Genomic DNA, 14,096 nt, shown 5'->3' with positions numbered 1-14,096 from the left:
TTAGTGAGAGAAGTGTGGTTGCTGTTTCCATTAAGGTTCAGTGATGTAAATGCAGAGGATGGCTTTCTGACATGGTTTAGAAATAAAATGCAGCAGTTGGAAGACCCTCTAATCAAGCTCATTGCGATGGTATCTTGGGCCTTTTGGCGGGCACGCAATGTCCTTATCTTCCAAAATAAGCATCAGCTCTTGACATTTGTATAATATAGCTTTTAGTGTTCTATTTGAGTCCCAGGATGTGTTCAACTATAAAAAAATTAAATACCGAACAGATACATTTTTATAGATCCATTTTTATAGAAATTTACCTGCTAATTACCGACAAACAAACAGCGACAGAATTGAAAAAAGTGCAAAATGTTAAAAGAAGAAAAAATAATGACACAATTCGGTAGGCATTTAGTCGCTAATTAGCGAAAAAAATCATTTTGTAGGTAATCAGTAGGTAACGTTGACGCCAATGTTTGGCGGGACAAAATTCCGGCAGAAAAAAATTAGAAAAAAAAAAAAATCTCGCACTCTCAGAATCTCTCTTCCGCAAAAATTCTTCAAACGCTAATCTCTGCAACTCTCTTTCGTTCTTCTCTGCAACTCTCTCTTCCCGAAATTGGAGGTAACTCAATTTATTTGTAATTTATTCGTTTCTAAATCAGTAGGTTGTTTATATGCACGATGATGGTGCTTTGATTCTGTTTGTCATTATGGTTGTATAAATGACACATTATGTTCTTCATCTTATTATCAGTTCACTTTTGGAAAGCGTAATCGTTACTTAAAATTTATTTAGATGGTTGATGATTGTTCACTTTAGAACTATCAGAACTATTTTCAGATATTATGGAATTATGATTGAAAAATAAAAACTATTATTATGGATTACTGAATTAGAAGTATCATGAACTTAGTGTTAGAAATAAAACAAGACAAAGATAGAAGAAAATTTAAAATGCAAAACAAGTTGGAAATCATTATATTCTAAATGTTTCAAGGAAAAGAAAAAAGAAAATTTGTTTGATGATTGATTGCATTTCAACATTCTTTCTAATAATAGCTGCTCAGTTATGATGATTATCTGATCCCAAGACCTGAAGGTAAATATCTCCATATCATATTCCAATACAAGACTAGACATGAAAAACAAATAAGCAAATCCAAACAGGATTTTATTATCCTCAACTACATTAAAAATCACCTGAATTGAGTAAAAGATAGAAGAGGAAGATTGAGAAATATTGGAAAACTCCCTACAAAAGATTTGGCTTATCAATACAAAAGAATTGGTGAATTTGAAGTCTCTAATAAGGAATTCTTTTGCTAGTATTAATCGTAGGAGACATTATTCTAAGTATGAGCCATTCGTTCTTGCAATGCAAGCTTCTCAGGATTTAGCTATCCGTTTTCGAGAAGAGATGATTCATATAGCAAAGTGATTGACTTTCAGTTAGCAAAGTGAAGGCGAGACCTATTATAGAAGCTCCAAAAGTATCCAATGATGCAGCATTTCAAAATGATGATTCACATATTCATACATTAGACATAGTGTAATTGGATGATTTACTTGAAGCATTGAATGACCCGAGTGGTGCAAATATTGATATACAACAAATTGATGAAGAGGAAGAAGAAGAAACATATGAATATTCAACATCAGAGGCTGAAGAAGATGAAGATGAACTTTGTGAGAGTAGATATTGATTAAGCTCTGTAATAGATCAATTTCAGTGGTATTAGGGAATATGAACTTATGCTTTCTTTAAAAAAAAATTATTCTAAATACCATGTTATAACCAACTATATATTTGTTAACCTTTGAAATTGTTATTTTACTTTATATTCTAATAATTAATTGCACTTAAATATTTGATTGCTCAATTATTTGATAAATTTTTATGTAGTACACAACAATTACATATCATGGTGGGTAGAGGTCGAGGGAGGGATGGTGGTACTCAAAAACAATGTACTAATACAGATAGAGGTCAAAATGATCAAACATCAAGTAGTAGAGGGGTCATGCAATAGGTTGAGGCTTTGCTGCTCCTTGGAATGATCAGAATATGCCTTCAGTTCCACCTACAACAACACCATCTCACTCATCTCAGATGCTTCCACCTGTTGCACCTAGGAATGGTGCTTCAGCTTCTAGAGCACCATCTACATCCCAGTCAAGTCATCAGTTAGATAGTAGAAATGTCGGACTAGAAAATGAAACAATCTATGTCCAGATCATAGGAAAGGGGTATGTGGTTCATGTCTTTTTTTTTTTTTTTCATTTGTTCATTCTATGTTATATCATTATTGATGTAATATTGATGTTGCATTTTATGCACTTTGATTTATTAAACAAGTTGTATCCTTCTTCAAAATGTTCGCAAATGATGAATGATAGTTTTCAGGAGCATCATGATGAGTGTGGCATCAATTGGAAAGTGTTAGTGCTGAGATGAAGACAGATTTTGGAGTGAATTTTAGGTGAATTTATTTAACTTCTCAATAGGCTAGTTGAATTAAACCTAATACATAGAAATCGTCATGAATTTAGTTACTTGAAAATTATGACTGACTTGCCATTTCTGCTATAATAGTTGGTTACTTTAATTTTTTTCATATCAATTGATTCATGTCGTTAAAAATCACTTTTAATGTTTGTGATACAGTTTTTGATTTTAATAACTTCAAATGTTAATTTAAAATTTTATAGAAAAAATGCCAGTGAGATTTTGAATCGGAGGCAATGATAAAGCGAGCATGGTGTAGGCAAGCAGCACACAAGTATTCTGATTTTGTTTCTCAATTAAAGCGAAAAGGCAGAAAACCCTATATTAAAGGTCAAGTTTGGAAAAATTGGACTGAATATTGGAAGACTCCTGAGGCCATTTGGAAATCAGAGATATTTTCTAAGAATCATCAATCCAAGAAGGGTGGAGAAGGATCTAGTTTATCTCTCCACATTGGAGGCTCTATCTCAGCATTCGAACACCAACAATGCATCGTAAGCTCTATCGTATATGCTAAAAATATTTATCTCGAATTTCATATCTTTAGGCATTTGAAGTCAAATGGTTTCGCCAAAACAATAGGCTGATGGGACAGGTAAGGAGCCTACATTAGGGGAGCTTTTTGTGCACCTCTACACCAACAAACGAGATGGCAATAATAATTGGGTTCACAAACGCTCTAATGGAATCTTTGTAAGTCAATGTTATATTAAGTATAATGAATAATATCTACTTTATTATATGATTTTGTACTTTAAATATTATTGCAAATGCTTGTTTGAGTGTTTAATTCACTAATATCTTACAGGAAACATTACAAAAGAGGATCAAAGAGAGTGCCTCTGCCCATATAGAAGGATCAGAGCAAAATATTGTTGATAGGACACAAATTTTTCTTGAAGTTACAGGAGATTCTAACAAAAGGCATGTTTATGGGATTGGATCACAGGCATCGAGCTACTACTATGGCATGCTAAGCTCTAGGATGTTTGTTGCATTTACATTTGAGACTAGTGAGTTGTCCCAAACTCAAGCGAAGCAGATAGCCTCTTTGGAGCAAGAGTTTAAGGAACAAAAGGAGATGATAGAGCGAGAGCTTAAGAAGCAAAATGATATGATTCTCAGCTTAGTCGACATTTGCAAATGAATCGAGCTCCTGCGACCACAATGGGTGCACCAGATTCGTCTTTTGCTAATATTGACCCACCTGGTGTTGCTACTCAGTTTGCAATACCAAATAATGGTTCTGATCTTGCTAATGGTGGTAGATCTATGGGTGCAGAAGAGAGAGTTGCTCAGGAGGAGGATCGAGATGACGTTGGTTTGGATGATGATTAGTTTTAGCTTTTTGATAGGTGTTATTTTATAGTATTTTTAATATAGTTTTTATTAGGATTTTTAGTATTTTTTTTATTTACTTAAAATTATTTTTATTTAGTTTTAATTCTGTTTTTGTTCAAATCTTCCTTGAATCATAATTCACTTGATCTTAAGGAAATTTGTTGGGTTTTGGCACAGAAAAGAGCATAATAAAGCAAAACACTCAGGCTCTAGCACGCCCTGCCCGTACACATCAGCACGCCCATGCTGGATTCAAGGAAAAATTAAGTGGAGACTCAGACTTGGGCGTGCTATATGGCATGCCCATGCCAAAAGAGGACATCAACCCGATGGCATGCTTGCTTAAGCACGGCCTGTGCTACATCTCATCATGGAGACTCAGAGCCTAGCACGCCTTAGCCGTGTTATGTGGCACGCCCATGCCACAAATCCTTATCTTGGCGTGCCCTTAAGCACGGCCCGTGCTAAACCTTCCTTGGAACTCAGGCTTCGGCACGCCCTGACCGTGCCTCATAGCACGCCCGTGCTACGAATCAAGTGCTATTTTGAGTCGAGAACGCAAACAAGTCCTTATCACTTACATGGGTCCACCTGAGATATTTTCCTAACATGCAAATCAAGTTCTAATCCTATTTAGGCACATAGAAGAGTCCTAATTGAGAAGAAATTCAAAGCCTAAACAGTTTCCTATTTCCAAAAAGATTTCTTACTTAATGAGGTCTCTATTTCCTAAACGAAGTCGGATTTTCTCCCAAGAAATCTATATAAAGAGGAAAGTCATTCATTGTATATTCCATTTCTTATTCTATTATTTTCTATATAGTTCTCTCTCTCCCCAAGACTTCAAGCATTCGAGATTTGTGTCAAGATTCAAGGAAGCCATCCACATTATTTGTTGCCTAGTTTTTATCTCTAAACTCTTAATCTTGTTTTTACTTTTCATTATTCACATTGATTATGGAATTATTTTCAAGTTTAATTGAGTTTTATTTAATTATTATGTCGTACTAAATTTTCATACTAGGGATTTGATGTAGCTTAATTTCTTTTCCAATTTATAATATCAGATTTGCTTTTCTTTGTTCAAAGTACAATTTATTATTGAACTGAATGCTTCCAGGCAGAGTTTCTTCCCTGGATTGATTTATTTCATTAATCACTATCAGGAGAAGGGTTTTTTATATGAAAAAGGTAATAAATTACATGAGAATAATAACTTGATGTGGAAGCTATATGGTTTGACTTATGGGAGTTTTCATAAGTTAATGACCTTAGGTTATGAATTTACAAAACAAACTATAAAACTTAATGATTTAATTCATGTTCGATTGCGCTATTGGAAGATAGATAATTAGGCCGGGTTAAAATAGCTAACAATACATCGGAAGAGCTTGTTAGTGATTTTAGGGTTGTTTCCCCTACTTGAACAATTAAAATTTGTTATCAAACTAATAAAATAAATTGGATAGAATTAAGTGAAGTCAAAATCCCTAGTAGTTTTTAATCCTTAGTTTCTTTTAATCAAAAATTGCCTTGCTTGATTTCTTTTTATTATCTTTTATTTGTTGAATTTAATTTCTTAAAATAATTTCTCTAAATTGCCGTTTAAATAATAGTAGGTTAACATAATTTTGGTACTTGGTACACAATCCTCATGGGAACGATACTCTACTCACTCTTTATTACTTGTTGCGATTTCATACACTTGCGAAAATCACTGTCACTTTTATGTACAATTTGTTCTAAATAGTTCACTTTGATCTTTTTTTAACTTATCGTATAAGACAGGATGAAAATAACTAGATGAATGTTGCGATATTTTGAATGACTATTATTATGGATATTATTATATTGCACGTTTATGATAATTTGAATGGCTTTATTTTATATCGGTCTAAAAATATTATTTTGCTATAAAATAGGGTTTTTTACAAGTTTTGAGTGGCATTTCAAATTGAAAATTTTAAGTTCTCTTAAATACTAGCTGATTACATTTAATTTTCAACTTTCTGAAGTCTTTCTTTAGAAATTTATGCTTTTTAGCAAACTTTTCAAATTCAGTGCAAAGGTTATTATAAGTATCTAGAAGATCACTTTCAGATTCAAGTTCAAAGATACTTACATTGCTTTCATCATACTTTTGGCCGGCTGCATCTGCCTTGGTACTTTCAGCTTTCTGTGTTGAAGTCAAAGTGCTGATTTCTTTGGAGTTAGAATCAGTAATGGCCATTAGACAGATATTTGAAATTTCCTCCTGGTCACTTTGACTTTCAGAATTAGAATCGTCTGAGTCACTTCATGCAGCTACAAATACCTGCTTCAGCTTTTCTTTCTTTGACTTCTTTTTCAGTTTAGGACAATTAGGCCTGATATGACCGGGCTTGTTGCACTCATAACAAATCACTTCAGAAGATTCTTTCTTAGGCAAGTTACTATTTTTAGGTGAAAAGTTCTTTTTGATAAACTTTTTCTATGGCCTTTCACCTTTCTTATAGAAATTTTTGAACTTTCTAACAACAAGAGCTAGATCATCACTATCAAGATCATAAGAACTTTATTCACTAGAAACTACTCAAAGCCAGTCCTTTCCTTTTCTTATCTTCTACAGTCAAAGAAGATTCTCTTCTGAAACAAGAGCTCCCATCAAATAATCATAGTTTACTGGAGTCTCCTTGCGGTTCATAACAGTTCCTATAAAATCCTATTTTTTTGGTAGAATTCTAAAGATTTTCTTAACAAGTTCATCTTCTGAAATTTCCTTTCCAAGAGTTTTCAAATGATTAACTATATTTGTGAATCTAGAATTTAGTTCAGCTATAGTCTCTCCTTCTTTCATACTAAACATTTCATATTCTCTCAAAAAGATATTAATTCTAGATTCCTTAACTCGGTCAGTACCCTTATAGGTAACTTTAAGTTTTTCCCAGACTTCCATTGCGGACTTACATCCAAAAACTTTGTTGTGTTCTGTCGGATCTAATGCAAATTGAAGAATATTGATGGCGTTTGTGTTTATAGAAATGTCATTCCAATCAGCATCAATATACTCTTCTTCAATCTTTCGAACTCTTACGTTTTTTACAGTTTTCATAGAAATGCGAGGACCAATAATGATGTTCCTCCAGCAGTTTATATCAACTGATTTTATAAAATTTTCCATTCTAGTTTTTCGGTATGAGTAATTAGAACCATTGAATAGAGGTGGTTTAGAAATAGATTGACTTTCTAAAGATGTAAGAGGAAGTAGGGCTGGCATGGGATCTTTTTTCTTAAGCAGTTAAGCTTCGGTAAGTCAAGAACCAAAGCTCTGATACTAGATTATGGGTCCCATTTATTATGGCACAACCCAAGAGAATGGTGAATTAGATTTTCTAAAAATTTGACTTTCAAAACTCAAGATCAGAATTCTGTTGCAGCGGAAATAGAAAGCATTTGTGAGAATCAATTATTAAGTTTAGAACTTTATCACAAAGCTGTTGCAAGATTAGAAAGACTCTATGAAGAATAGTTATTGTGTTTAGAACTACTTCACAAAGCTTATGCAAGATTAGAAAATTGCTTAAAATTCAGATTGTGATTTATACTGAATATAAAAGGACAAATTAGACATTGGTATAATCACAATACAAAAATTTAGAGTTCTAATGTTCCATAGAGATAAAACTTATTCACGTTTAGAATTAAAAATCCAAACAACTTTGCATTTCTAAAAAGATTAACAGTTGTGTAAATAGAATATAATCAAGCAACACTTCAGAAAATAAAAGAAGATAAATACATAGATTTATAGTGGTTCAGCACTAACTCGCCTACATCCACTCCCCAAGACTCATCTTGAGATCCACCACTATGTTATCTCTTTTCATAAGAGACAAACCAACTTTATAAGAAAATATATCAACACCTAGATCTAATATTTGTCCCACTAGATTTTTAAAGGTTCTAGTCAACTTCTACCCTTTCTGTTTTGCAGAGAACAAAAAACTCACATCAAGACATTAGAATCTCATGCAAGGAGAGGATTGCTTGATAACCTTTTACTACACAGCTTTTCACCTAAGCTGTCACATAAAAATTTTTCGTTTAAAAACCTCTAGTCTACAACATATTGCAAAATCTATATAAATAGAGAGAAACGCAATAAGCATAGGAAGAACAGAAAATATATTTTGAAAAAAAAAAGAAAGTTTAGAACTGTTCTTCAAAAATAGTTATTACCAATTTCTTTCTTAAAAAATATCTCTTGAAGCAAATGGATGAAAAGAAATAAAGGAGTGTTGAAAAGAGAGTTTTGAGAGATTTAAAACTTTTAATAAATGGACTCTTACTCTTCCAAAAATCACACATCTTCAAAGAAAGAAAAACATTTTTATAAGAGGAATAAAAATCCCATTATAAAGGCCATTGATCATTTGCTTTAAAGAATATTTTTTGACTTTCTGAAAATAAAAAGATAGTATATGTAAATCTTATTTATTTGTTGCCAAAAATAATTTTTCCTAAAATCTTTTTCATTTAGGTAAGGGGAATTAAAAGAGCAAATATTTGACTTTTCTTTTTAGAAAATATCTTAAAATGATTTTTAAGAGAGATAAAAATATTTTTTGTGCTTATAAAAAAAATATTCTCTCTATCATACATTAATTTCCTAAGATACTGACCACTAAAAGATCTTCAAAAATCTTCAAGGTCTTCAAAGAATTTTGGATTGTAGGAGCTTGATTTCTTTAGCAATTTTCATATTAAAAATCTGCATAAAATAACTTTAACACATATAAGAATATTAAATTTATTTGTTTTGCATAATCATCAAAATCTCAAGATAAAATTGACCATTGAGCCAATAATATATTTCTCATATTCTAAGTTGGGAACTAGATTGTTGAACTTAGGTCTAGTTTCTAATTCTTTTGCCTCTTTTCTTGTGTGCACGCCTTTAGAATTTGTAACAAGGTTGCACATGTTCTTGCTCAAATGGCTCTAACTATTGAAGTAGAAGAGCTTATGTTCATGGAGGAAGTCCCTTCCCCAATTGACATTATTGTTTTGGATGATTTTGCTCCTTAGTTTATAAAATGATTCATTTTAGTCTCAAAAAAAAAAAATTACACAAAAAATATATTTTATAATTAATAGATATGAATATTTATATTTTTGAATTTTTTATCCATAATTATATACTACCATTCTATATAAACAATCTTTCTATATCTCCACCTTTATTATGAGCTCTCTTTTTACAAAATAGAGAGGCAATAGCTAAAGCTTTTTATTTAGTTTTATTTGTTTGCTTGGCAGTGTTTGGCTTTTCAAAATTATTCTTCTGCTTTAACTTAATTTATGTAAACCGAAGGTAGTATTTCACCTCCCTGCGTAATTGTATTAACTATTACTTATTTATCTTTGTTTGACTTCCATTATAAATACAAATGTAAGGCTCTGATTTGTTAAGAATCCCACATTGATTAAATACCTAATCCATAAAAGACCTGTAAAGGTGGCAAGCTAACTAACTAATTAGTCAGTATTAACTTTTTAGCATTGATTGGCCTAAACCCTAGTGAGCCCGTATCACACATTTTCACCTCATGAGTTCTTACCTCTTATCCAATTCACCTCTACCCTTTCAATTTTGTAATATGTTTTCTCGTAATTTATTACCATAGCATATTGATATATACATCAACCTCAAATTACCGAGCTCAACCATACAATAAAAATAGTTCATTAAGTAATTTTTCAATTGAATTAAATACATCATTATTTCTAAAAAAGCATGTTTGTCCACATTATCTTCATTTGAAAGTTTTTTTTTCATTAGTCAAAAACATTGTTTTCTTTATTCAGCTTTATATTTTTAGTTTTTAAAGAAAATTTTTAGTTCATTCTTTATTTTTATGTTTTGATATGATAAATCAATAAGAAATATCAATACACTTCTACCATGATAAATTCATTAAATAATTTTATTTTGTATAAACTCCACCACATGATACCCCATTAAAATTCACAATGTTATATATTCTCTATAAGAAATATCGATTCATGGGGGCGTTCAAGCAATTAATTAACCCATATTTGGACCTAAACCTACCAATGTTCATGGATATCTTAACCCATGTGTATTGAAAATTTGTTCGATCCATGTGGAGAGGGCATTTGCATGCACCCGAAATGAAGAGCAGGAATTACGTCTTTCCGCTAGTCAGTCCTAAGGGTGGGACACCATCTCAATATAAAAAAAAAAAAAAAGATTATATTATCCTATTGAGAGAAAATTTTCAATAATATACCATTAGATATTCATTATATTTCACAACCTCTAGAAAAACATAACTTTCATATCAAAATTAGTATTTAACAATATGTCAAATAAATCAAATAATTCAAAACACAATAGTTTTAAAAAAACAAAGAGTATTATATCCTATCTTTTCTCTTCAATTGCTAAATCCAAAGCTTGATTTCATAATTGCTGAACGAATTTTAGCTATGTTTCTTCACAAAGAAATTCAAGGCCGTTAATACAAATTTGTCTTGGTTTACTAGTTTGGCATGTAGGAAAATGATAGAAAATTCAAGAAAATTTATGATTGAATATGACTGCCAATTCTCTCCCTCTCTTTTCTCTTTGGTGTGTAATTGTAAGAAAATTAATAGATTTAGTACATGAATTTAGAACACCAATTATTTTTATGCGTAAGCAATTTGTGAACCTGATTTGTGATTTAAATTAGAGTTTACGATTCCTCTTTTGCAATTATTTACAATGAATTCACTCAACCATGAAATTAGAATTTTCCCCGATCAAAATTAATTATATAATATATTAATTGGATTTTAAATTCATGCACACAATCAGACTCTATTACCACTTGTAAGAAAATTAACGGATTTATTACATAAATTTAAAACATCAATTATCATTACACAGAAGCAGTTTGCATACTTGATTTGTAATTTAAAACAAAGTTCACGATTCTTGTTTTGCGATTATTTGCAATGAAAACACTCAACTATAAAATTAGAATTTGTAGAAGAGGGACTAGTTCTTCGTCTCTATTTTTTTATTCACAATGCGGCTTTCAATGACCCGCCAATATCAAGGTTAAGGAAGAAGAGAAGACTTAGCTTATTTAGATTTCTATGGATATTTCCATCACAAGTCCTTACCTATACTTTTAACCGTCTTATCATACTGTCCCATTAGAGGTACATAAATCCATTACACATTAGATCACATAAGCACAAATTTAGCTCCACACATATATTTTTAAACTGTATTTATTCGGTTTGTTTTTACAAACTATAATAGCCCACTATTAATAGTAGCTCATATTAAAATTTCTGACAGCAATATCATGCAATTGGTGAGAGGTTATGATAACAGTTGGTGATGGCCCGCGGTGGTACATACCCAATAGTGATCAATGATAATTATGGTAATTAATAAATTATATATATACTTATAAGATTATAGTAACTTTACTTTTGAAAGTAATTTCTTTCAAAAGGAAAAGTCATTTTTTGCTAATGGTTTAATTTTTTTATAAGAAAAATATTTTCACTTACTATTTTTTTTATCACCCAAACGTAAAAAATTCGACAAAATATTTTTAAATAATAAGTCATTTTTCACAAACAAACTAACTATGACAAAAAATAAATAAATAAATAACTTACTCGAACAAGTGTCGTTGCGTATAGAAAATGAGAGAGCATAGAAACCCGACCTTCCCTCTATTTTGTTATTACATGATGCAATAATTGTACAAGCATGGGGTCCTTAGACCATTGAAAGTTGGATCATTTCCTTGTTCCTTCCTCTGATCAGATCCTTTTTCCACTTTTTATTTTTCATTTATTATAATTTTAAATTAAATTAGAGAAAAAGATTTATTCTATAGAACTACCTTGTATACCAAATCAATAAAAAGAACTTTTTTTTTTAATTAAACGAAGGCATTTATGATTGCAAACATGGAAAAAAAGATAAAATAGAAAAAAAAATTTAGAAAAATCTTTTTTAGTTGGCTTAGTGTATAGATGGTCTCCTAGGCTAAGAATCTATTAGACTATATTAGCTATTTTGATAGACTTTAATTATTATAATAGTTATTAATTATTTCATTAGCGATTAACTCTCGTCTATTAGCTTTTAGTTGATAATTATATATATAATATTTTAAATTAGAAATATTCTATGAAAATAACTATTTAATTTAAAAATAACTTTTAAACATTATTATCAATCGTTTATCTAATAACGTAGTAACACCGATAAAGTTTTGACCCATCAAAACCCTGAACGCAAGGTCAAAAAGATGTTTTAGAATAGGTCCAAATTTAGTGCCGTGTATGGGCAAAACTCTTGATTGAGCTCAACGACGTATGGGCCATGCGGTACGTGACAAGACAGTAAGGCGAAAAGCTAGAAGATAGAAGACTTTGACCTTTCTCCATTTATTTCAATTAAATGATGATGTTTTCCTATTTTAATGTTTCAAAGTATTTTATGTTAGCGCATTATAAATTATTTTATATAGAGATAAAATTTTAATATTAAAATAAAATTTATTTTCATTTGTGTTCTTTTAACTTTTTGTCTCAAATCTCTTTTTATAATAGATCAATTTCTCGGGATAATATGAGATGGTCTATTAAAAAGATTGATAAGTTGATATTTGAGATAATAAAAACTTAGAAGCATTTAACTTAAGTTCTATTTTATTGAGAAATATTAATATATTAGAAATTGCAAATTTAAATAATAATAATAATAATATATTTTCTCTGTCCCAAAAAGATTATTCACTTTCTATTTTCATATAGATTTAAAAAATAACAATTATTATGGTTAAAGAATAATTTTATGTATATAATTTTTCTATTATACCAATCTTAAATAACACATGAACAATTATTATATTGGAATAATAAGTAAGAATTAATGAAATTTATTGAAAATAAAATAAAATAAAATAAGATATAATAGACAGTTTAAGTACTTATTATAATATAAAAAAGGAAAGTAAACTATATTTGAAACAAATCAAAAAAGAAAGATAGAATTATTTTTTAAAATGAATAGAGTATTAAAATTTTCAACATGTACAGGATCTTTCATTAGGACCACAAAGCGAGATACGAACGCCAATAGTAAGAGCCATGGAGACGGTTCCAATTTTGAACGTGCCTTTCCACGGACTTTAGGGCAACAGTCTTTTTATCAAATTCAAAAGAAATTACTTTTTGGTAATTTCACATTTCTTATCATGGACTAGAAAATGGCTTGCAATTCCTTCTTCTTAACTCTCTGTCAATTATAGACATTCGATTCCGCTAATTCAGTTAATTAGATTAATATGATTCAGTAAATAAATGTTTGGTCAATGGTTAAATTAAAGAAAATCAGATTTTTCAATAATGTGTTGTGATAGAATTTAAATATTTATCAGGGATTTAATAGTAATTTATGTATAAAGCCTAATTATATTTTATATAGAATCAGAATAGGACTAGGAAATCCCATTCCTAATTCTCCGTGAACACTTAATTGACAGTCCATCACTCTAAAATACATGTTCAATTGGTATTCCAAATATATATCAAAAAATGATTATAACTATAACTCTAATCAAGGTTTTTCTATCTCTATATAAAGGGGAACAAACTCCCTACTCAAGGACGCAACATCTATGCAATAAGCAACATAATATCTCATTCAATTATAAGTATTTATTGTTCTCTTACTGATTTAAATATCGGAGTGGTTTCAGGTATAAAGCTTCTCTTTTCTCTCCCTTTTTCGCCCATATCTTGAAGATTTCTACATGGGCGCTATAGATGGATTTTTGTCTAAATCTATCATGTTGAAATTTAGTTAATCACTGAATTAATCAAATTAATCGACCTTTAAAAGTACGTCGTTCTGATTAAGAAGATGTTAATGACAGTTGTTTGTGCTATCGTGACTTTATCGTAAGTATTAATAGGTTGTCCAAGTACAAACTGTATGTGAGTTGCTCGAGGCTCTACTCAATAAAAATTCACTCGAGCTCTTCAATAAACTTATCGAGCCAAGTCATTGAACTCATTTAATAAATGAGTCGAGCTTGAGCTCAACTCATTAGCTCGCGAGTCAGTTTTGATTAAATCGAGTTGAGTTCCCGCGCAAGTTTAATAAGTCAAACTAATTAAAGCTAAATTAAAAAGACATCATCTTTTATTTGCGAATTTCAAGCTTGAGCTCGAGCT

General features: G+C 30.5%; 1 protein-coding gene across 1 annotated transcript; it reads left to right on the top strand.

The window, feature by feature from the left end:
* Positions 1–2,057: 2,057 nt before the first annotated feature.
* Positions 2,058–3,645, top strand: LOC105645341 (uncharacterized). Its single transcript, XM_012230916.1, has 4 exons — positions 2,058–2,239; positions 2,758–2,992; positions 3,081–3,191; positions 3,307–3,645. The coding sequence occupies exons 1-4, from the start codon at positions 2,058–2,060 to the stop codon at positions 3,643–3,645; spliced, it is 867 nt and encodes a 288-aa protein (XP_012086306.1).
* The last annotated feature ends 10,451 nt before the right edge of the window (positions 3,646–14,096 follow it).

This window comes from Jatropha curcas, chromosome 6, assembly GCF_041381405.1.
Source record: "Jatropha curcas cultivar XTBG-Jc1 chromosome 6, XTBG_Jcur_1.0, whole genome shotgun sequence".
NCBI lineage: Eukaryota > Viridiplantae > Streptophyta > Magnoliopsida > Malpighiales > Euphorbiaceae > Jatropha > Jatropha curcas.
Note: the sequence above shows the minus strand (reverse complement) of the source record. Positions and strands in the feature narration are given on the sequence as shown.